Raw genomic sequence first — 26,338 nt, 5'->3', positions numbered from 1 at the left:
CTGCCATTAGTTATTTGAATATTCTTTCTTCCCCTTTCTCTCTTCTCTTCTACCAGTTTGAAAGCTTCATCTTCTTGATTTGGCCCTCACCCAGTTACTGCAAGCCTTGAATTGTTTCCTGGGATTTTGAAAAGGATAGCGCTACCAGTTTTTGCTAGTTGTTCAAAGATTCTGTGGGAGAACAGCACCTTGGAGCATCTTATACAGCCGTGTTCTTCCAGATGGTTTTATTTTCACATCACACAATATCCACTTTTGCAGAGATGGTTTTCAGATTTGTTAATTCAGATGCAAGTAGTAACCAAATGATATCCTGATAGAAGATAAAATTCATGAGGGCAATGATATTTGTCTCTCTTTTTCATGATGTAGCGCAACAGCCCTAAAACAGTGTCAGGCATAAAGTAGGAGCTTATTAAATTTTATTGGATGAATGAATGATATCTAATGAATAGATTTAGACTATTCCCAAGTTCAAATATTGCCGTATTAGGGCTTCTGGTTAGACGTGTTGACTTGAACACACACGTTCACTTCTACTTCCTTCTGAAACGGCAATAAAATGACATTATTAAAAGAGCATAATGCACAATGACAAGGAAATGGGGTAAGAAATAATATAAAGTTTTAAAACTAAAAACTTTATGAGTAATTATAATTGGCACATGAGAGAAAGTAGAAATCTAAGTCAAAGATGTAGAAGTGGTTAGGAATTATAAGCATCGTATACCTGGAAGTTATACAGTTGAAATTCAAAACTGAATATTGACCCTTCAGATTCTCTTCCTCACTCTGCATAAGTAGAAATTACCTCTTTCCTACCTGGAAGGAAATTGGAGGTTTACTTTGGGGAGTTTGAGGGACAGCTAAGGTTGTAGGGACCCAGTAGCGTGCTGGAGCATGCTTGTGCCAGTAAGAGTCGATCATTAGATATTTAGGAATTTTATGGGCTGATTATTAAATCAGTGGTAGCTTGAAATTGACCATGATGGGTGTATTTAACATTAATAAAATTGGAATATCCTTCAAATCAGGCTCTTGTTTTGTTTTGTTTTTGAGAGCCAGTTCACCAGTACTCTACTGGGAATATTATACTGAAAACAGGATGGAAAGTTTAAAGGCTGAGTGATGAGACCTCCTAGCCCACTTTCTCCATTCATCTTATAACTCCCAGGCAGAAGAATGGAAAATTTCTTCCTGGAAAAACTAACCTGTCCAAGAGAAAAGACTATAGATGCTGCAATTAAGCCCTTCCAATGAAATAACCCAGCCAAATCAATCTACAGTAAAGCCCTTTGTGCCGGTTTGAAAGTATTATGTGCCCCAGAAAATCCAAGTTTTAATCCTGATCCAATCTTGTGGGGGAGCAGCCTTTTCTTTTCATCCTAATTCATTCAGCACTGTAGGTTGGAAATATTTGATTAGATTATCTCCACAGAGATGTGCCCAATTGTGGGTGTGACCTTTTGATTAGATGGTGATGTGATTCCTCCCATTTCAGGTAGGTCTTGATTAGTTTACTGAAGTCCTTTAAACATTAAAAATTTTGGAGAGAACAGAGCCAACAGAGAGAGAGCTGACATGGATGCTGACATTTGGAGAAAAGACACACAGATATTTGGAGATGCTTGAAGACCAGCATATGCTTCCATGAGATGTTACGCAAGCCAGAACTTGGAGAGAGTCAAGGGAAGCCAAGAGATGAAGACCAGCCCCAGTGATGCAAATTGAGGAACAGCCACAGGAACAGAAGCTGAAAACAATGGAACCCAGGAGCAAAAGACCAGCAGAGGCCAGCCACATGACTTCCCAGCTGAAGGAGCTGTTCTGTACCCATTGACCTTCCTTAAATTAAGGTATTTTTCCTGGATGCCTTTGTTTGGACATTTTCATAGGCTTAGAGCCATAAACCTGTAAATTAATAAATTCCCCCCTTTTTAAAAAGCTGTTCTAGTTCTGGTAGATTGCATTCTGGCAGCTTGCAAAATAAAACACCCCCATTTCACAAAACTTTCAACCAGCTTTTTAATACTTCATTCTTATATGAGCAGACAAAAGATCACTAGACATTTGAAGAAAGCTTCTAACATGAAAAACATACAAAAACAAACAAAAACAAACAAAATACTGAAAAGAACTTAGAAAACCTAAGAAAATATTCTCAGTTAATGAAATTATATTAATCGATAAGCAAGAACTAGAAGGCCATAAAAAAGAAGCATTCATAGAATCAAAACGAGCCCTTGAAATTAAAAAAAATTCATATTAGCAGATGTAAAAAATGCAATGGAGAAGTTAGAAGATAATGTTGTGATAGTATTCTAGAAAGTAGAACCAAAAGACAAGAAACAAGAGAGAAAAAAAATTAGGGGACCAGTACAAGAGGTCTGGTGAGTTTCAGAGAGAGAACAAAGAAAAGGGAGGGGAGGAAACGACTAAGAAATAATACCTGAAAGTTACCCAGAACTGAAAGATATGAGTTTATCTTGGCCAACACCAACGCATATTATGAAATTCTATACTACACATAAAGAGAAGATTCTAAAAGTCTTTATAGGGAAAAAAAGTTGCTTACACATAAAGGATCGAGAATGAGAATGGAAACATTGGAAGATGGATGACAATAAATGGGAAAATTGGGAGAAATTTGATTTCCAAAGCAAAGTTGTGCTATAACAGCCAAACTAATTGTTAACTGTTGGTAGAAGAAAGACATCGTCAGACATTTGGGGTCTCAAAAATTTACTATTTATGCCTCCTTTATTAAGAAATAATAGAAAGTTTGTTCTACCAGGAAAAGGGAGTAAACTAACAAAGAAGAAACCATGGCATCCAGGAAACAGGAGACCCACCATAAAAGATATTGGAATCCTCAGAGATAACCTGGTCTGTGTAGCAGACTTAGAGAGCAGTAGGTCCAAACTGGAATGGAAGGATGGATATCTCAAAAAAGCGAGCAAGAGAGAATGAGAGCAAGAGAGAGAAAGAGGAAGGAGGGGAGGGAAGGGAGGGAGGAACAATCTGACAGAATACGCAATGTAAGCAGTTATTTTAGATGAGGAAATGGGTGGAACAGGAAATGATTGACATATCTTAAACACTGTTTTAAGAACATTATGTTCTTAGTTGTTTTATTAGGATAGATGCTATAGTATATTCTCCCATAAATTCCCCAGACTTTTATTTGTTTATCTTCTAAAATACAGTATGCTATCTACATACTGTAAAATTTTTGTTAGAATGTGCTTAAGCATCATTATACACCATTTTGAACATTCTGGAAATGCCCTACTGTTATTTATACCTAGAAATGAAGAAGGAAATACAATGTTTATTTGAGTATTTACATTATCCTGAAGTTGAGGCAATGAAAATATGTATTCATTGGGTACTGTCAAAGTGTGCAGCTTTTTATGAGCTAGAGAAGCGAGGCTTCATGTTAAAATTGTATCTATGTTTAAATGTTTTTATTAGGTAATTTGACATAATTTTGCATATTTATGACTTTGTATATTGGTATTCTAGATGTAATTGAGAACTTTTAAAATAAATGAAATATCATGCAACCTTTAAAATGAGGTAAGTCTATATGTAATGATATGGAAAGTGACCAAGGCATAGTATTAGCTTTTTTATAAAAGCAGATTGCAGAACAGTATAGTATATATGATATGACCTCATCTGTATTTAAAAATATATACTTAATATATTTGTATACTTATAGACAATTTCTGGTAGAATATGTAAGAAACTACTAGAGTAGTTACTTCTCAGGAGGGGAACTGGAGGAAAACTTTACCTTTTATTTTATATCATTTTGTGTCGCTTGACATTTTACCCTGAGTATACATTGTTTTAATAATAATAAGGAAAACAAACTTAAAAATTCCAGATGCGTTGGACATATAGGTAAGAGTTCTTACTATTTACCTTTTTACCAAAGTTTACTTAGATTATCAGCAGGCATTGACTAAATCTAGTAATATTAGTGACACTGATTTAATAGTTTTAGAACTGTTGTCTTAGAAAACACGATAGTACTTTTACTCTTTAAAAGTATTTTTTTGATTGTGGTGGTGATGGTGGTGTTCTATTATGCTAATTTAGTGAAGTAATTAAGTCAATATGGTAAATGTTTAAGCTCTACTAAAAAATGTTAATTCGAAATTAAGAGTTAAAATTGCATTTAAGGGTTTTCTAGCCAGTTAATTTGTAGAAAAACATATAAGAAAAAAATGTTCTCTGATAGTTAAATTTTTTAGTAGGGTTAGGCTAGATTGTGCTACATTTCATATTTTTCATTGCTGTACTTTATATTACTTTTTCAGTACATTAAAACTTATGCAGTGAAACTGAATAATGGCAATGTTTTTATACCCTTTTATAGCCATTTCTTTTTCACAACCTCCCCCTATTTCCTGTTAGCTAAACTATAAGCACCTTTCTGTTAATTTATGAAAATTATTGTTGAGATAGCACATTATCACTGATCTGTATGGCACTTTCAGCATGTTAGAAGCAAAGGTCCAAGCAACATAAAACACATCAAAATTCATTAATGTGGTATTGATTATTTTTTGGATAATTAATTTTATTGCAGACCCTTGAAAGAGATAATGAGCTGCAAAGGGAGAAGGTAAAAGAAAATGAAGAAAAGTTCCTTAATCTTCAAAATGAGCATGAGGAAGCACTAAGAACTTGGAAAAAACATGTAGGTTTATTAAATAGTAAAACATTAAAATATTTTAAATAGTTGTAGACTTTAAAATAACTATTAAAGGCTTAGAAAATATTGGAAAAATAATACAGGAATTAAGTCAGGCATCTTTTCTTCTTGTACTCATATTTCTAAGAAGAGAATGTTTTTTAAAATCTAAATTTAATAAAATTTCCCATAATATTTTCACTCATGGAAGAATACATGTATACATGTTTGTTTATATAGAGAGAATTTGACCTCCCATATATGACAATGAAAAATTAATTTATTTTTTTCATAATACATAAAAAATTATATAGGTACTATTATTGTCTGATTTATTTAGCTTTCCTCAGTAGTTTTGTTGAGATACATTAAAGCCATGTTTATAGCATGTATGCAGAAGTCAAATTTTATAGTATTAATATTTAATCATAAAAGTTGATATGTTATAAACATGACTATTTCCTTAAAACACATCTGTTTGTTTTACACTAAATTTTAATTTCAGAGACATAAGTAAAATAATAGTGTAATTTGATGTAAATTATTGTTGTAAAATATGAAGGTTCACTTTAAAGATTGATGGATCCTCAAATAGATTATTCTATTTTAATATCTATTTTCATTGCCCTTTCAATTCTTTTTAAGGAATTAACATAATAGTCACTTTATGAGTTTGTGGAAACTATATTTTGGGAAAGTAAGAAGAATATATTTGAGACTATTCTATTGGCCAACAAATGTTAATAGTGTCTAAAAACCAGCTTGATAACATTTTCTGTTGATGATTTTTGTTTGAAATTATATAATTCTTTATTTTCAATTCATTTGTAGCTAACATGTTCCCATTAATTTATATTGCAGAGAGACCGAGTCTTCACTGATGATTTTGATGAGATTTACCTAACTCTAATAAGCATACTTTGTAATTAATTGCATCAGAATGTATAAGAATATCTTATAACTAAATCATTAATATTTTATAGTTGAGTCATTAAATACTTTATAATTAAATCATTAAATATTTTATAATTAATTGTATAGCAATACTCAAGGAATAGTGAAAAATGAATCTTTTCTAGATAAGCTTTTTGGATATTTAACATATGATTTTTACATTGCATAAAAATAGTGTATCATTAAACAAGAGGCATAGTAATCTCCATTTTAGCTTCAGCTAATCCATATTTCTGAATCCAACCCTTAGTGTCCCTTTCCATGTAAAAGACCATGAAAATGATACTGTTAGGATAAAGAAAATTTTAATGTGAAAAGGAAATACAAACCTCATTATGCCAACCAAGCAAAATAAAAAATCGGTTGAGCCAAAAAAATTAAACACTCATTTTCCCTGGTAAGCCAAAACCTTGCCCCACCCCTCAAGAGAAAAGACCTTAAACTAAGAGAAATATAAGCATTTATAAGTTTTATCAGTGAGGCCTCAATCTCTAAATTTTGATAAGATTGATTTCGTCTTAGAATTCTTCATTCTACCATCATTTCACCTCCATAATTCTTTAGTTCTAAACAGACTATTCTTAAATAAGAAAAAGTTGCTTTAATTCCTTAAGAATATTCATAAGTGGGAGGTCAGATCTACTCTTTAACTGTAGTTCTATCTGTATGTAAGTATTTCACCATTCTTAAGTAAAGGAGAATTATAGTATGGCTGTTGCCATTGGATCAAGCTGGTTTTTAAAAAGACATAATAAAGATACAAGAATGAGTTGGAATCATAGAAACTGCTGCTTTATATCTGGTCATTCAAAAAATTCAACAGCATAAGAAAATACTATATATGTTCCCACAATTTAAAAAACAGAGCAACTGAAGAGAAATCATAATTAAGGGCAATGCATGATCCTATATAAGATCTAGCAAGGGAGGAGAAAAGGATCAAAGGGACATTATTGGAGCATATGAAAATATTATAATATGAGCTGTAATGTTAAATTTCTTGAACTTGATAACTGCACTTAATGGCTTACATAAGTAAATATCCTTGTTCTTAGGAAATGTACATGGCAGTACTGAGTGTTCAAGGAGCATGGTGTCTACAGCCTACACTCAAATGTTCAGAAAAAGGATGGAAGGAAGGAGGGTGGGATAGAGGGAGAGTTGGAAGAAAGGAAGGAAGGAAAGAAGGGAGGGAGGGAGGGAGAGCAAATGTGGCCAAATCTTAAGAATAGGTGAATCTTGGTATCTGGGGGTAAGTAGGGTATGTTAGAGTACTCCTTATGGGATTTGTAGTATTTTTTAACTGTCCTGTAAGTTTGAAAGTATTTCAAAATAAAAAGTAAAAAAAAAAAATGAAAATACTGTACAAATAAAACAGTGTATATTATTAGATGATATATTTAAATTTCCATTGAAACATTATATAGCACAATGTTACATATACCTGTTTTGATTTTGGCTGGGTATATAACCAGTGGATATATAGGCAGAAAGACAATAAATAGGGATTTTAAGAAATTATTTAGAGAAAGGGGTGTCATAGAAGGGAATTCAGTTTGCATTTGATGGGTATCTACCATGTGCTAGGCACTGAATTTTAAAAAATGCCTAAAATAAAAAGATTACCAAAGTTCACACTCAAGGTACAGATAATTATGAAATCAACTACAATAGTACTGAGTGCTTTTTTAGTATTATTAACAATATACTATGAAAGCATTAAATAAATTATGTCATCTAGTTAGGTTGGAGAAAGTTTTAGGGAAAAAACAACACAAAAGTTTACCTTGAGAGATAAATACGATTTCACTAGGCAAAAGTGCTTATTCTCTACCCTTCCCATCCCTCCTCTTGGCATTCCATTTAAGAAAGAATGGGGAAAAAATCACATTTGCATTTTCAAGGATGATAAATAATCTGCTCAGAATAAAGCATGGTAATATATAGACTGGACATTGGATAATAAGTTGAGATAAGCTTCTAAACGGCACCTTACAAAGTCCTTACTTTCTTGCTAAGGGAAATAAATTTTATTTCCTAGGTAATAGAAAGCCATTGAGGGATTTTAAGCAGAGAAGTGACACAGACACATACGTGTTTTAGAAAAATAACTCTAGCAACAGTATGGAAGATGGCTTTATGGAAGGAGATCAGTAATAAAAATACTGCAGTAATCTAGCCATGAATCTATGAGGGTGTGAATTAGGGCAGTAATAGAGGAAGAAGAGAGATCAATGCAGGAGGTATTTTGGAAGCTTAATTGGCGGGGTTAGTGTTATTTAATATAAAATGGTTGTTGGAAAAGGAAAGAGATGATAGGAGAGGATGGGATAAAGAGAACATGTGGAGGGATTAACCTTGAAAAAGAACTACCTTGCAGTGATAGATTAAAGGATGGTTAAAAATAAATGAAATAAAAGGACAGTGAAGGATGAGCTCATATCTGCTGTCCTCTGTAAGGAATATTACATGCATTTTTGGATTTGTGGTGGAGTTTTGAAATTGTTCAAGACAAGCTTTTTTATGATAAAGTAATGAGAATTCCATTCTAATGCTGGACTCAGTAACGATTTGCTCACAAGACACAATAAAATTCATCAAAAAGCCATCTTTTAACCAACCTATAATGCTATAGTAGAAAATGGTTTTGAATTATAATATGAACATTCCTATAATCTCATCATCTTATCAATACATCAGGTCATTTTGAAATTGTAGAGTTATACTGTCACAGAATTTAAAGATTCCCATTTCCTTGGTTTTATTTCAAATTATTATTAAAAAGAAAGCAAGTCTTATATGGGCAGGCACTGGGAAGTCATTGGTATTTTTAAGTTAGTCTTTCATAAGAGAAAAAGAATGCAAGTTTAGGACAAATAAAGCATCCTCAAGTGATGAGTCTCTTTAACGGAAGAAAAAAATCATCTAATTAACCTTTCCTTCAAACAATACTTTGAAGGAAAGTATATGTAGATTTCCTAAGAACAAATAAGTTCACTCTCATAACATTTTTGAGTTTGAAATTGTTTATTTTACTCAGAATAATGCATGGTACACAGTAAACATTCAATAAACAATAGCTTTTAGTATTAGTAAATATTGATTGTTTTTATTTATATTTTGGTATTTTCCAAAACGTGTGTTAAAAGTATTTTTATGCAAAACGTATTGCTATGCTTGCTCATTTTGGTTTAATTTTATAATAGGTTGAAGACCTTAATGGAGATATTAATGAGATTAAAACTGAATTATCATTACTTAAAGAAACTCATATTAAGTTACAAGATCATTACAACAAATTATGTGATCAGAAAAGGTTTGAGGAAGACAAAAAATTTCAGGTAAAATTCTTGTATGTTGGGGTACAAAACTTTTAAAGAAATTAGATACATCACTGGTAATTTTCTTCTTGCTTTATAGTTTCAGTTTCTCAACTTTTAAAAAAGAGTGTAAGCTTATGGTTTGTAATACATGTTTAGTTAATTTTGTGTACAGTGTGACATAAGAATTGAGGGCCATTTTGGGAAGTGTGGCTTTCCAGTTGTTCCAGGACACGTATTCATTGAAAAGACTTCTTTGTCTTGTTGAATTACTGTGGTACTTCCACTGAAAATCAGCTGAGCAAATATATGTCATTCTATTTCCGGTCTCTTTATTATGATCCATTGATTATAAGTCCATCTTGAAGCCAATACCATACTGTCTTTGGTAGTGTACCTTCATAAGATTTAAAATGAAGTGGTATACGTCCTTCGAATTTGTTTTTCTTTTTCAAAATTGTCTTTATTATTCTAGGCCCTTTGTTTTCCCATATAAATTTCAGAATAAGTTTGTCAATTTATTTAAAAAACTAAGAGATTTTGGTTGGGATTGTTCTGATTCTGTAAATTTGGGAAGAACTGACGTAATATTGAGTCTCCCAATCTATGAACATGGTATATTGTTTTGCTTATTTAGGTATTCTTTTATTATTGTTCAGCAGTATTTTGCTATTTTCATTGTAAAGATATTGCAAATGTTTTGTTAAATTTATCTCTGAATATTTCATATTTTAGAATCATATAAACTATTTTATAATTTATTTGTCTAACTATTCATTGCTAGTATATAGGAGTACATTTGGGTTTACATACATAACTTATATTCCATTACATTTTAAAGCTATTTTGTCAGACAGAGTAGTTTTTTGTTGAACCTTAGGGTTTTCTATGTACATGGTCATTTCATCTCCAAATTTAAGGCAGATTTACCTCTTTTTACTTGGTATTCATTTTCTTTCTTTTTCAGCTCATTGCACCTGCTAGGGCCCTCTAGTACAATCTTAAATAAAAGTTGTGAAAGTAGATATGCCTGTCTTGTTTACATAAGTTGTTGTATATGCCCTTTTATCAGGTTGAAGAAGTTCCCTTCTATTCTTAAATCACTGAGTTTTTATCATGAATGGATGGTGAGTTTTGTCAAATGCCTTTTTTCTGTGTTTACTGAGATGATTATATTTTTTCTTCATTCTGTTAATATGGTTTATTATGTTTATTGACTTCCAAATGCTAAACTAACCTTGAATTCCTGGGATAAGCCCCAATTGGCCGTGATATAGTATCCTTTTTATACATGACTGGATTTGATTTCCTAATACTTTTTTAAGGATTTTACGTTGATAGGAAATCCTGATCTGTAGGTTTTGTTTGTTCATTTCTTTATACTCTTTTGGTGTGGTTTTTGTATCAGAGAATGGCTGGCCTCATAAAATGAGTTGGAATGTGTTTTCTCCTCCTGTATTTTCTGAAAGTTTGTGTGTAATTGGTATTATTTCTTCATTAAATATTAGAATTCACCTGTGAAGCCATATGAACATGATGCTTTCTTTGTAGGAACATTTTTAATAATCCAATATTTAAATTAAATACAGAGCTACTCATAGTCTCAGTTTTCTCTTGTGGTGGTGTGCAGAAAAGAGTTGACATAGGATCTGAGACTGATAAACTTAGAAAGGCCTGCTTACAAGATTGGCCCTTGGCTGCATCTGGGAACTTGAATTTTGGCAGGGTTCCCATCATTTTCTGGTTGATAAGTGAAGCTCGTATGCCTCACAAATAATGCTCATTATTTGTTTATACAAATAATGTGGTTTATGCTGAAAACTTGCTTTCCTTCTGGGAGTCTGGATTTTGATATATTTCTAGGCAGAGTATGACTGCATGACCAACCCCATGTAGCATCATGGGTGCTGTTTCTCTTTTGAGCTTCCTGGTAGACAGTATGTTGGAGGAGTTAAGTGCCTCTGTGACTCCACTGGGTAAGGAAGCTAACACCTGGTTTCCTCCAGATTTTGCCCCTTGTGCCTTTTGCCTTGGCTTATTTTGCTTTGTATCCTTTCACTGTAATAAATCTTAGCATGAATATAACTGTTTCAGTTAGCTAAAGTTGCTGGAATGCAACATATTAGAAATGAATTGGCTTTTTTTTCCTTTCAGTTATTTGTTGAAAAAAATAAAGCGACATTGTTCTAGTTTGCTAGCTGCCAGAATGCAACACACCAGAGACAGATTGGCTTTTAATAAAAGGGGATTTATTTCATTAGTTCTTCAGAGGAAAGGCAGCTAACTTTCAACTGAGGTTCTTTCTTATGCGGGAAGACACAGGGTGATCTCTGCTGGCCTTCTCTCCAGACCTCTGGGTTCCAACGACTTTCCCTGGGATGATTTCTTTCTGCATCTCCAAAGGCCTGGGCTGAGCTGCGAGTGCTGAGATGAGGTATGCCGAGCTGCTTGGGCTGTGCTATGTTGCTCTCTCTCATTTAAGCACCAGCCAGTTAATTCAAATGTTATTCATTGCAGCAGGCACGCCTCCTAGCTGACTGCAGATGTAATCAGCAACAGATGAGGTTCACATACCATTAACTCATGTCCACAGCAACAGAACGAGGTGCCCTCACCTGACTCAGTTGACAACTGAATCTAACTACCACAGACGCCTACAAAATTATTTCACAAAATAGAGGAGGAGGGAATACTTTTTAACTTATTTTATGAGGCCACCATCATCCTCTTAAAAAAGTTAGAATAAAAAATCACAGAAGAATGAACTACAGACAAGCATCTCTCATTAACCTAAACAGAAATTCTTAATGAAACATTAGCAAATTGATCTGACAATATATATGAAAGACCATAGCCCATGAACGTATACATCATGAATGCATATAAATGTGGATTGGCTTTTTTAATTTTTAATTTTGTTTTTTGTTTTTTGTTTTTTTTTTTGGATTGGCTTTTATAAAGGAAATTTATTAAGTTACAAGTTAAAATTCTAAAGTCATAAAAATGTCCAAATTAAGGCACCAAGAAGAGAATATCTTCTCAGAGGAAAGGTAGCCAGCATTTGGGACACCTCTGTCAGCTGGGAAGGCAAATGGCTGGTGTCTGAGGCCCTTGCTCCAGTTTATTGCTTCTAGCTTCTGATACCAGTGACTTTCTCTCTCCAAGCATCTGTGGACCCTCACTTAATTTCTCTGGGGCCAACTCAGGATTTCATCTCTTAGCTTCACTTGACTCTGTCCAGGTTATGACTATTTCTGTGAGTCCTTGCTTAGCATCCAGGTTATTTCCATCACATAGGAAGGCACTTGGCGACATGTGCTGTTCTTCTCTCCCAGCTTCTGGTTTCAAACGGCTCTCTTGGCATCTCCAGGCATCTGTGTCTAAGCATCTGTTCTCTATCAGCTCTGAGCTTTTTACTCTCTCCAAGAGCTCTTTTAAGATCTCCAGTAAACTAATTAAGACTCATCTTAAATGGATAGGCTCACATCTCCATGGAAAAATCTAATAAAAAAGTCACCCATTACAATGGGTCTGCCCCCACAAGATTGGATCAGGATTAAAAGAGCATGACTTTTCTGGGGTATATAACAGTTTAAACCATCATAATAAATATATACTAAGTCCTCTGAGTCCTCTTAGTGAGTCATCACCAAACCTAAGAGTGTTCTTGGGAACCCCTAGAACAGTCAGTTTTGGTAATTTTTGTCTTTCAAGGAATTTGTCCATTTCATCCAAGTCAAATTTATTGGTAAAGAGTTGCTCATAATATTCCCTCATTATATACCCCTGTAAGATCCACATCAGTGTCATTCTTAATATTATAATTGTTTTTTTCTCTCTCTCCCTGTCTCTCTTTTTCTCAATCAGTTTAGCTAGAGTTTTTTCAACTTTATTAATCTTTTCTGGCTTCACTGATTTTTCTCTCATGTGTTTTCATTTGCTGTTTCATTGACTTTTGCTATTCATTTTTCATTCCCTTCATTCTACTTACTTTGGGTTTGATTTGCTTTTCTTTTCTAGCTTCTTGAGATGGAAACTTGGATCATTCATTACTGACCTTTCTTCTTTTCTAATGTAAGAATTTAAGTATATAAATTTTCCTCTAAGCACTCCTTTATCTCCATTCCACAAATATTGATATATAGTGTTTCATTCTCATTCACTTCAACATATTTTAAAATTTCCCTTTTGATGTCTGCTTTGAAGCCTGTGTTCAAAAAAACGTATAGGTATGAGTCATTTGAAGTATGTTATTTAATTTCCAAATATTTGAGAATTTTCCAGATATCTTTCTGTTAAAAATTTAATTTGGTTGTAGTCAGAAAACCTTCTAAGACTTTTATCCTTTCCAGTATATTAAGACTTTTTTGGCCATGCATACTATTATCCTGGTGAATGTTTCATGTGCCCTTGAAAAGAGTGTGTATTCTGCTGTTGGTTGGTGGAATGTTTCATAAATGTCAGTTGTCAATTTGGTTGATAATATTGTTTAAGTCTTCTATGTTCTTACTAATTTGTTGTCTACTTGTATCAATTAGTGGGAAAGGGGTGTTGAAATTTTTAATTATAACTGAATTTATCTTTCTCTTTTCTGTCAGTTTTTACTTCATATATTTAAAAATTCCTATTATTAAATGTATATACATTTATGATTGTTGTGACTTCCTCATTAATTAACCATTTTATCATTACAAAATATCTATCTTTACTCCTGTAAAATTTCTTCACCTGAAGTTTATTTTGTCTGACATTGATATAGTTACTCCATCTCTTATAAGATTAGTGTTTACAATATATGTCTTTTTCTTCCTGTTACCTTTAATCCCACTGTGTCTTTATGCTGCTCATGGGAAATATGGGAGTCAGATCATTTACATTTAATGTGATTATCAATATTATTGGGTATAAGTCCACCATCTTGCAACTATTTTCTATTTTTCTGTTATTTATTTCTCATTTCCTCTTTTCCTGCCTTCTTTTAAATTATTTGAATATTTTTAGTATTCCATTTTATTTCCAGCATTGGCTTATTAGCTATACCACTGTTTTATATTTTTAGTTATTGCTTTAGAGTAGAAGTCAGCAAACATTCTCTGTAAAGGAGTATTTTTCAGTCTTTTATCTCTCACTACTTCAATGGGTACTCTTAATATATATGCTTATTCATTTACTTTATTTTTTATGCATTTATTCAACAAACTTTTGTTGAATATTTTCTATGTGTCATAGACTATGGAAGTTTGCAGTAGTATAACAATGAAAAAGACACATACTGTGTCTCAAGGAACTCCCAGTCTAATGGTAGAAACATATTAAAGGGTCAGTTACAGCATGATCCCACTGATATGAAATTATTAGAATAAATAAATTTGTAGGGTCAGAAACTAGAATACAGGCTACCAGGGGCCAAAATGGGAGTAGGGAATGGGGAGTTAATGCTTAGTTGGTATAGAATAAAAACATTTATGTCAGATTATCATATTTTCCTTTTGAGAAATTTATACACTACAGAGACTTTAAAAGAACAAAGTGAAGATCATTCATAATCCTACCACCTGGAAAGAATAATCACTAAAATATTGGTACATAACTGTACTAGCTAGGGTTCTCTAGAGAAACAGAATCATCAGGAGATATCCATAGACATAAAATTTATAAAAGTGTCTCATGTAACCATGGGAATGTAGAGTCCAAGGTCTATAGGACAGGCTGCAAGCTGATAACTCCAATGAAGGTCCTCAACAAACTCTCAGGAGAGGCTGGCTGGACAACAGTGGGAATGTAAGGGTCCAGAGTCTGTAGGGCAGGCCTCAAGCTGGTAGCTCTGATGAAGTTCCTCAACAAAGTCTCAAGACAGGCTAATTGGACAACCATGGGAATGAAAGAGTCCAAAATCCATAGGGCAGGCTATGAAGCTGGTGACTACAGTGAAGGGTCTAAATGAACTCCACAGGAGAAGCCTACTGGCTGAAGCAGGAAGAGTGACTATCTCTTGTGAATCCTCCTTAAAAGCTTCCCAGTGATTAGATTAAGCATCACTCATTGCAGAAGGCACTCCCTTTGGCAGATTACAAATGCAAGCAGCTGTGGATGCAGCCAACATAATCATGATTTAAGTCTATGAAATGTCCTCATAGCCACCGACAGGGCAGCACTTGCCCAATCAGACAAACGGATACCACTACCTGGCCAAGTTGACACATGAACCTGACCGTGACATGGTATATAACCTCCCAGAGATTTTCTTTATATGTGCTCATTTTAGAGACACACGTACATAGAAATTCACATGCATCCACCTTTTTCCAACCAAAATAAAATCAACATCAAGAGCCTCCAGGCAGAGAGAGAAGTGAGCTGCCTCAGACTAGGCAGAAGCCCTTGGAAGTCTCCTGCCTACGTTCACACACACCTCACTTCTTGACAAGAGCCTGTAATAACAAAGTGCCCAGCATACACTGGTCTAAATGAAGCACATTCCTATCTTTGTCCTTTGATCCAGAAAATAGTAGGAAGAGGCCTCATCTACCATATAAGTTCTTCATGCGGGAGGCCTGGGTTCAATTCCTGGACTATGCACCCCCCCCAGAAAAAAAGTCGAACTCTCTATAATGTTTTGTAGTTTTTTTGTAGCATGCCAAATAGTGGCTATCTTTCTAAAGAGCCAGTGAAAATAGATCCATTGTGTGAATAGGATTGCCATAATTAATTTATCCACTTTCTGTTATTAGAGATCCTTGTACAAATATCTTTGTACATTTTTGTGATTATGTACAAAAAAAAGTGATATTTCTTTAATATAAATTTCCAGAAATAGTATTACCAGGTCAAAGAGCTTCACACTTTTACTTTGACACCTGATGCCAGATTGCCTTCCAGAAGATCATAATTTTTATACTCCCACCTACCATATGTAAGAGTTCCTGTATACCCAAATTCTCTTAATATTTGTTTTTAATCAGTGTTAATTTGTGTTTTAATTTTAAATATATCTTCACATTTGTCAATTATATTTCTTCTTTTGCAAATTACTGTTTTAGTAATTTTTCAAGCTGCCAGAATGCAATATACCTGAAAGAGAGCAGCATTTATAAAGGGAATTTATTAAGTTGCAAGCTTACAGTTCTAACCCTATGAAAATCTCCAAACTAAGGCATCCAGGGAAAGATATCTTAATTCAAGAAAGGCTGATAGGTCTGGAACAACTCTGTCAGCTAGGAAGCCACGTATTGGCATCTACTGTTCCTTGCTCCTGGGCTCCATTGTTTTCAGCCTCTCTTCCTGTGGGGGCTCCTCACTTTGCTTCTTTGTGGCTAGCTTTCATCTCTTGGTTTCCTGTGGCTCTCTCCAGCTTCTGCCTTGATTAATGTCTCATGGTGACATCTGCTGGACTCCAAGCATCTTCAAACATCTTTGTCTCTGTTCTCCAAGTGTTGGCATCTGTGTCAGCTCTGCTTTCTCCAAAATGTTTCCTCTTTTTTAAAGGACTCTGTTAATCCAGACCCACCTAGAATGGGTGGAGTCACATCTCCATCTAATCAACAGGTCACACCTACAACTGGACATGCCACATCCCTGTGGAGAAAATCTAATTAAAAGTTTCCATCTACAATACTGAATCAGAATTGAAAGAAACAGCTGCCCCCACAAGATAGGATCAGGATAAAAAACATGGCTTTTCTGGGGTACATAATAACTTCAAATGGGCACAATTATTATCATATGTATCTCCATTTGTAATTAAACTTGCTCAAGTTTGATCTCATGCTTAACTCTTAACTCTTCTCTCCTCTAGAGCCAAGTTTCTTGAAAACTTGGTCTAAACTCATATGCTTCACTTCCTAACTTGCTTTTCATTCTTTAACATAGGACAATCTGGCTTTGCTCCTTCATTCCACTGAATTTTTTTTTTGCCAAAGTGACTCACATCCAATGAACACTACATTCCATGGACAGTTTTCAATCCCTTTGAAGCATTTGAAATTATCTCCTTCTTGGATGCCCTTTTCTTTTCCCCCCTTATATTTCATACATAGGCTTTTTTCCCTCCCTCTTGGGCTGCTCTTTAGGGTGATAACAGATTATTATTATTATTATTATTATTATTATCACAATTGCCATTAATTGAGCAGTTACTATACATTCTATGTTGTATGTATATACAATTTAACCTAACCCTCACAACATTTCCATTTTTGGGAAGAGAAAATAGGCTCACTGAGTTTTTAAGTAGTATCATGTTTGACAGACTTTAAAATGGCCCCCATTGATTCTTGCCTGCTGGTATTACCTTTTCGTAATCCCCTCCCCTTGAGTGTGGAGTGTGTTTAGTAACTTGCTTCTAATGAACAGAATATAGCAAAGGGATGTGATGTCACTTCTGAGATTAAGTTAAAAGAAGACTGTGACTTCCGTCTTGGGTGACCTCTGCTCTGCTCTCTGGCATACTCTTTTGCTCCCTTCCTTTTCCCTTCCTGTCTTCTTTCCTCCCTCCATTCACCTTTTTCAGAGTCCAGCCACCAGGTAGTAAAATCTGAATGAGACCACCTAGAAAAGAGAGGCCCTTGAGTATGAAATGCCATGTGGAAGAGAACGGAGGCACCCCAGGTGACAGCCAGCACCAAGTGCCAGCCATATGAGTCTTATTGAAAGAAGATCTTCCAGCCCCAGTTAAGGATTCAGATGATGGAACTTGACCAGAACTTCACAAGAGACCCTGGGTCAGAACCATCAAATCCAGCCAGCCACTCTTGGATTTCTGATCCATTGAAACTGTGAAATAAATGTTTGCTCTTTTAAGCTAAATTTTCATCTGCCATTTATTTTCAAATCTATATTTATAGACCAATTTTCTCTCTTAAGCTCAGATTCATATATCTAAATGTTCATTAGACAACTCCATTTTAATATCTTAGTAACTTCAAATTTAACAGGTTTAAAACTAAACTTGTGATAAAAAACTGTAAACCTGCTAATCCTTCTCTATTCTCCAACTCAGTGGATGACATCCACCAGCCACCTAGTTACCTACTCTGAGTTGTGGGAGTAATCTTGATTTTCCTTCTCTCAGCCCTCTCACATTCAGTCATTTACCAAGTCTTGTTGACATTAGTACATATATAACTCATGAATCTATTTACTGCTCTTCATCTTTACTGATTTTACCTATATGTCTATGGTACTTTCTGATGGATCTCTCTGCCCTATGTGTTGCCTCTCTTTAATATAGCATTTTTTCATACTTCTGTGTGCAACCTGTTAGTAGTTCATGGAAATCAATTTAGTGTGTTGTGACCAGATTATTTTTCAAGTGATGAAAAATAGCATAGCAAACACAGAGTATTAAAGTAAGTATTGTTTGGTGTACTCATTGAACTGTAAAACATCTCTCATTGGGGATTTCACTCAAAGGAGTTTGAAAAACATTACTCTTATCTATTCTTTATACTGCAGCCAGAAATGGTTGAAATTTCTAGGATCATTTTATTCATTCCTTCTTTAAAACCCTTCAGTGATTTTCATTAAAACTGAAATTCCTTAGCATGCTATGTTAGGCCCTAACGACATTACCTCAAGTCTCATCTCTCCACATTCTTCCAGCTTTGACTACATCTAAGCTGTAGTCAAACTAAACCACTTACAGTTTTGTGAACAGGCTGTAATCTTGCTTGCTATCAGGCATATGTATATGCCATTTGTTCTTCCTTGAGTACCTCCTTACCCCCATCTGTCTAAACCTTCATATTACATTTCAGAATTCTTAGCTATCACCTCCTCTCAGAAGTATTCTTTGACTTTAATTCAAAGTAGGGTCAGTAATGCTCTGTATTTGCCATAGTGCCTTCTATTTATCCCTCTCAGAGCAGTTACTGTATTTTATTAAAGTTACCTGCTGTTTTTTTATTCTCCTGTCTTCCCCACTGGACTGTAAATTGGTTGAGGGCAGGGATTATATTTTGTTCATAACTGTATTCCAAAGCTTAGTACTATCAGTGCGTCACATGTAATATGTGCTCAATATATGTAGGGGGTGGGGGAGAATGTTGATGATTAGCTGTTTTAAAGATACATAAAAATAGACACTCAAAATATTTGCTTGCCATGACTAACTTGCTTTTTAAATAAGGGTGGCACTTTTATTATATATAACATGCGGTATTATATAAGTACAGCATTTTGTTATGCATGTTTGAAGACATCTAATGATCTTCATTTTGCTTAAATGATAGACTATATAAAATGAATTTAAGTGATTTTGTTATGAAGAATGGTATCTTAACATTAATTAAAAAAAAACACGTGGCTTTCACATAGAAATTGCTGAAGGATTAAATTGAAACATTCCATTTGTATCAGCAAAGTATTCTCAAATTTTTTATAATTTTTAACAATCTGTTTTTATATAAAAGGAACCTTTTCCATTTACATTAGAATGTTCCAGATGTAAATAACGAAAACAGTGAAATATTAACTGAAAAATCAGAAAACTCCATCATACAGAAATATAATTCTGGACAAGAAATAAGGGAAGAAAACAGTGTGAGTTGTTGTTCAGAAAATGAATATAGAAGAAAGGAGGAAAAGAAAGAAAACCCACCCATGGAAGTAATCATCATAAATGGTAACCTAAGAATATTTTGATATTTTCTAAGTTGTATTTTGAGGTTGTTGTTTTTTTTTCTCGTAAATAAGGGATCAGCCATCAATTAACACAATATTTTTCACTGCCCAGCCCCTTTAAGGAATTCAGGGGAAAATAAATTATAAACTGTGCTTTGAGGACCTTGTAGTGTAGTTGGAGAAACACCTTTTCTTTCATGTCTTAACAAAATGAGCTTCCTTCCAATTATCCTTTATGCTCAGTATTTTTTTGGGGAAAATACACTTCTGCCTCTCCTTCTCATCACTTACCCCTAGGCTGTATGGATTCTGACTTCTGCGTTTACCACTTTGCTAAGAGTATTCTCTGGGTTACCAGTAATCTTCTGAATAAGAGAACTTTTCGTAGTTCAGATGATCCTTCTGTAACCATTGAAATAATTTCCTAATTCTTCCTTTTTGAAAAAGAGTTGTTTAAAGATGGTATTGATTATTTGAAAGTGTTCAAACCTAGACTGAACAACCACTTGGTGGAGATGTTGTAGAGAGAATGATTGACCTAAAAAAAGTCCATTAAGCCCCGGAATTTGTATTCTAGGTGATGTATTTTGAAATCTAGTTAGAACATAGATAAATAAAGTTAATCTTTTAATTCAGTTGATATTTCTGTCCTCTTGACAAAACTATTTCAGAATTTTAAAGTAGTAAATAAGAATGTGATCTTTGTCAGGCTTGAAGAAGCCAGCTAGCAGTTTCTAAATATATGTAGTACTATGCAGAAGACCCTGGATAGCAATAGAAATTAGAATATAACCTATTAGGGTGAATGAATTTTTATATAATCATCTATTTAAATGGAATTGTTATATATACCCAAAAGGAAGCAATAAAATAGAGAAATAAAAAGCATTTTGTGATCCTCCAACATACTTCCTTTTTGAAAAACCAAAAATACTTTTACTATTATAAAATAAAATGAGGTGCACGGGTAGTTCAGTGGTTAGAATGCCCACCTTCCATGCGGGAGACCTGGGTTCAATTCCTGGACCATGCACCCCCCCCTAAATAAATAAATAAATAAATAAATAAATGAAATGTTAATATGGGTAGGCTCAAATATTTAGCACACTAAATATATGCTTGTTATAATAAAGGAAATTCAATTATTTTGGTAAAAGCCAGTGTTATTATGCTTGTGTAATTATTGGCTAATGAAATGTTTAAAGCTAAACATCTTTTTATGAAAATAACTGATATATGATTTATAAAAACAGACTTTAGTGTATAATATAAATTTTTATCTATATTTATTTATATTTTATGAGCATATATTCATTTTATATTTTCTATTTATTTATAAAATATAAATGTGTATAATATAAATTCTCATCATGACAGATTTACAGCTTTGTGAAAAAAGCCCCAAGAATGAAATCAATACTACCGTACCTCCGGATGAAAATCAAAGTGAAATCTCCCTAAGCAAAACTTTCTGCATCGATAAAGAATTAACTAGTCAAGAGCAAACCTTGAGTATAAATGACTTCAGAAAATCAATTACTGTAGAAGAAAAAGACAAGTGCTTAGCAAAAGAAAATGGATGTATAGAATTTAAATCACTGGATAGTCTGTTTTTAGTGGTAGGTATATCAACAGAAGCAGAAAAGAGAGACCTAGAAAGAACTGAAGGATTAGATCTTCACTCTCCAGATGTACATTTGGAAGATGTTAACCCATCATCTGACAGAATTTTAAATGAGATGGCGCACAATACAAATCATAACAAAAATGTTTCTGAAAATGAACTGTTGAAACAATTCAGATTGCTTTGGGGGAATAAAAAAAACCCTACAGAGATGGAAATTACAAATACTGACAAAACTATATCAGATTTGGAGTCATCTCTAGACGTAGAAAAGAATTCTGTTCAGTGTCAGAATTGTAGTTTACAGGATTCAAGTAACATTATATTAGATAGTAAACAATGTAAAGTAAAACAAATACAACTGTTAAATAAAAATGAGTGCTGCACATTGCCATTTAAACAAACTTCAGATTTTCAACAAGTCTGTAATGATACTTCAGAGAAAGCTGAATTAAGTGTACCCTGTGACACAGAAAGCAATTACCCTATTTCATCTGCTGTTTCCAGTGATAATTTGAAAGTATTTATTGAGAATTCAGATAAGCAAACTAATATGCCTATGTTGGTGAAACCCAACTCAAGCCCCAGGGATAGAACTATACGGGAACATTTGAATGATAATCAAAATAGTCAGTTTAAGGACTGTTTGGGATATCCAGAAAACGATGTGACCATTTCCAATCTTCAGGTTAACGATGAGAATATACATGTTCCACAACCCAAAGATAGGAATACTGCTCTTCACAAGGAAAGTTCCACAGAAGTACAGCTTTCCAATAAAGAGAGTCAGATTAATGAGAATCAGATAATTGCAGACCCCAAAAATTCCTTCTTAGTTTTTGTGAATGCTGATGCAAGACAGCATACATTGTTAAATGATACAGAGAAAACAGAATCATTAAGTGACAAAGTTTCAGGAAAAATTTACATGGAAGGACAGCTGGAAGAATCATGTTCATTTCACGTAAAGCCGTCTGGAGATTTAGTAAACAGAAGTGGAAGGTTAGCCTTTGATCTTTCAACTTCAGAAAAAAAAACTGAGAAAACTCCAGTATACTTGAATTTTTTAGACCCTAGTCCTTGGTCTAAAGTAAATCAACTTGAAAGCCAAACAGTGAGCACTTCAGCTTCTAGCATTTCTTTGTTGCCAAAGGAGAGACCAATAGATCCATCAGAAAACAAAAAGATTGTTTCAATTGCACTTTGTAAAAATGTTGGTGTGGATGATGTTAGGAAGGAAATTAGAACAGGTAAGAAAACAAAATTTGAAACAGTTCATTTTGTAATTCTTAAAATTTGTTTTTGAAATTATTAGTACTAGTTTAAAAAATATGTCCAAACAGATTGTGTTTAAACCAACAACTTTTATATTAGTGGGGTTTTTTGTTTGTTTTTTGTGTGGGCAGGCACCAGAAACCAACCGGGGTCTCTGGCATGGCAGGTGAAAACTGGCTGCTGAGCCACCTTGGCCTGCCCTATTGGTGTTTTTTATAAATCTAAAATACTATATTTAGGTTTATTTAATGTATATATGTAAAAGTAGGAAAGAATTTATTTAAACAGCTATGGATTTCTTTTCACCTAAATCTGGGCCAGTATAATCAGCTTGCACTGAGGTACAATTGCAGTTAGGAAATAATTTTTAAAATTTTCATCAACACGGAACTAAAAATAGCAAACCATTAGGTCCAGGTCCATAATTTTAAATTAGGAACCACCACTTAATCTGATTCTCTTTTTGCTTTCTAAAACAAATAACTGTGAAGCAGTTGTTAAGACTTCTCGTGTGCATATTCCTTTTCTTTCTCAGCATCCTTTAAAAAACAAAAAACTTTCTTCCCTCAAAATCATATTTTAGTTTTCGTCTTATTTTGTCCCTCTCTTCCCCCATTTCCCTCTTTCCTTAATATTTCTATTTTCATGTGTTCCTTCACCAACCCAGCTTTCTTCTTTTGTTTTGCAAATAATATTGAAGTATGCTGTTAATATATTTCATATCATTAATGTTTGTCACTCTTTGAAGCACTTTAAAATGAATCCCATAATTATGTGCCTATATCAACATGTTCTTCTCTCTTGGGAGGGGCCATTCTCACCTTAAAAATGAAATGACATAAATAAAATACTCAAGCAAAACAATAGCACTCAACAGATTAAAAAAAATACAGGAGGAAAGGCAAATAGATTAAATAAATATGACTTCATATATGAGTGTTGAAGCTGGGTGATGTACACATTGAGGTTTGTGCTCTACTTGTGTTTGAAATTTTTCATAATAAAAATATTTCAAAACAGAAACATACCACATATAATAGTGTTGTATGATTGTTAATTGAAGATAACAATGAACAGTAGATTAAGATGTATAATCATGAGGAACTTTTCTGTTTACATTGCTAATAGTGATCTCATACAGTTGTTGAAGTTGCTAAAGTTATTCTTAAATTTTAAAGGAATTTTGCCATTTTACAATATGCAATAGACCCATTAAAGGAATGCAGATTACAAGGAAAGCTTTGCAGACTTTAAGAAACTGAGAAAAATTTTTAAAGAAAATATTTGGGGATTAAAAACAAAATAAAAAATATCTTATTTACTAGCATCAACAGAAAAGTCAACATAGAGAAAAATAAAAAACACCAAAACACTGTAAAACCTCATTTCCAAACTACAATTTTCCTAATAAAGTGTATTATTTCAGATTCCATTAGACTTAGTAATGCTGCTTCAGGTATGGTCTAAACGTTTACCAACTTCTTACAAGTCCTTTCTTCCAAGTTAAATGTCAATCATAGAGCTAAAATGAAAGGGAAGATGTCTTATAGTCTGTAGAAATTTAATTTGTAAAATACTCAAACATATGAATATCTTTTAACCTTTCTCAGTTAACAGGTTTATTATCTGTTCATTTTAAAGTCCAATTACCCCTTCTACACAGGTCTTTGTTGGCTTTGGCCAGTTTCTTTAAATATAAAACCCAACATTTTATAAACCCAACTTTCAGTTGGTTCAGTCTTCCCCCATTTAATCTGAATTGGTGAGATGTTCCCTATATAAATGTTTACATATGTGGCAATGTGGTAACTAGGGGAAGCAGAATAACATTTTATTTGTTATTTTTTACAGTTATACAATTTCACTTTTTTAAAATGTGAAATTATAGTAATCAGCAGGTTTTAGAAAGGAGCAATACAAAAACCTGCTTATTTTCTGAAATGAAAAGGCTAATAAAAGGGCAAAGCTAGGAAAACTATAAAATATTCAGAATAAAAAGAAAATAGATATTGTTACTTGTTAAATACAGAAGCATAATATCAGAGAGAAATAAATTCAGTCACTAAAATGAGTGCCTAGAGAATAAAATAGTTTTTGCCATTTCCTCTTCATCAATCAGATACTACCAGCATTAACAGAGTTGCTGACACTTTGAATAATTCGAGTATCCCTCCAGATCCCAAGGGAGATCCCAGTGAAGAGAGGAATGCAATTGCAAAGACTTTTTATGATTCTTCTTTTCCCACAGAACATGTAAGTCAATTAAAAATATTGCCGAGCAGACCTTAGTGAGCTAATTCTACAGATATGTGTAGAACTGTATGCATCTGGATGCTTTAAGACCTAACTGATCTTCAAAATAATATCAAGAGGGCAACATGGCACCATTTTTCACAATTAAGGTTGATAGAAAACAGCAGGAAAAAGTCACAGTGTATAAATCAAATAGATATAATCCAGCCTGTTTTGAGAAGAAGAGTGTGAGGTAGCACATTTTGTACTTCTATTTTTCAGTCACCTAAATTTAGGAATAACGACATTTGAGCATTTAAAATTTTATTCTCTAAAAGACGTCTAAAAATAATCTAAGCAAGACCAGTTTTTAATGGTGCTTAAATTAATTTATATTTTTGAAAACTGATTGTAACAATGGAAAAAAGTGTCTATTTTAAATGATTTCAATTAGAACACAGTATATGGAAGGACCAAAATATCCGAAATGTGATATATTGGTAAGTATGGATGTATATATTAAGGAAAGTATTTGAAGAGATTATATGACCCCCAGGAGTCCATTTGTCATATGAAAAGCAACTAACCACAGCTGACAGGTTATCTGGTTAAATTTATAAGTTTTATATTTTCATATGCCAGACTTCAAAGAGAAAAGTTGTTGTTTAAAGTCTCAAAAGAAAAAAAAGGCAGTTGATAAAAGGTGACCTAAAAAGGCTAGGAAAGGTAATTTAGTTTTTAAAAATGCAGAGTGATAGATTTTTAAAGTCAGTATATTTAAAATTTTAGAGATGAACATTAAATTTGTTTTAACAAACGTACAAATAAACAATTATAGTAGCAACACATGCTTAACAAATAACAGCATTTAATAATATATTTCCCTTTTTTAAATTTAATTAATTAAAAAATTAAGAAACCAAATAAAACATCAACGTATATAATCAGTAATGCACAATATCATCACTTAGTTATATTTCCCTTTTTAAATAAGACAAAGCTCAAATGAGATAACTCTCCCTCTAAGAGAAAGAGTTGAAACTAAAATCAAGATCTACCTTTTTCACTTTTTCATGATTGAGCTCAGCAGTTTCATTAGTGTGTACAAGTATATATCTAAAACCTAACTAAAGAGCAGGGAATTTGGCATTTGGAAATCTAAATTCTAATCAATTGGACAAGCCAGATTCAAAGCAAAAAGGAAGTGCGACAACATCAAGGCTAGACAAGCATTTCTAATTAGGGTAAAAACTTAATACTTAGAAGAAGTTGTCCTATTTTCAAATAATTTAAGGAGATGATGGAAATTTCACATCTCCTTTAAAAGTCCATTTTTATAATTAACTTGATAGGGAAGTTCTTTGGGCCTAATTCCCAGTGCTTTACCTGCAATTAATCTTCTTTGTAAGAATTTAAATTTATAACCTTTTCAAAGAGATTTTACATATTTCATTCCCAGAACGATCTTGCTAAGGTAAGTAGTTATTTTATAGAAGAAGAAACAGTGACACAAATGTGAAATAACTTTCCCAAGATCATAAAGACACAGTCTGTGATGGACCTAGATTAGATGTCTTGGCTCTTAGTCAAGTACTATTTTATACTTTG

The 26,338-nt window shown here is 33.4% G+C and overlaps 1 protein-coding gene across 8 annotated transcripts in view; it reads left to right on the top strand.

Moving 5' to 3' along the window:
* The window catches only part of CCDC73 (coiled-coil domain containing 73), a 280,686-nt gene that overhangs the window by 250,264 nt on the left and 4,084 nt on the right, over nucleotides 1–26,338 (top strand). For all 8 annotated transcript variants that reach the window (XM_077114323.1, XM_077114321.1, XM_077114322.1 and 5 more), the window contains 5 exons: nucleotides 4,601–4,711; nucleotides 8,866–9,000; nucleotides 19,411–19,600; nucleotides 20,977–22,473; nucleotides 24,618–24,751. In XM_077114323.1, coding sequence (XP_076970438.1) covers nucleotides 4,601–4,711; nucleotides 8,866–9,000; nucleotides 19,411–19,600; nucleotides 20,977–22,473; nucleotides 24,618–24,751 — 2,067 coding nt within the window. The remainder of the gene's footprint in view (nucleotides 1–4,600; nucleotides 4,712–8,865; nucleotides 9,001–19,410; nucleotides 19,601–20,976; nucleotides 22,474–24,617; nucleotides 24,752–26,338) is intronic.

This window comes from Tamandua tetradactyla, chromosome 8 (assembly GCF_023851605.1).
Source record: "Tamandua tetradactyla isolate mTamTet1 chromosome 8, mTamTet1.pri, whole genome shotgun sequence".
Lineage (NCBI taxonomy): Eukaryota > Metazoa > Chordata > Mammalia > Pilosa > Myrmecophagidae > Tamandua > Tamandua tetradactyla.
Note: the sequence above shows the minus strand (reverse complement) of the source record. Positions and strands in the feature narration are given on the sequence as shown.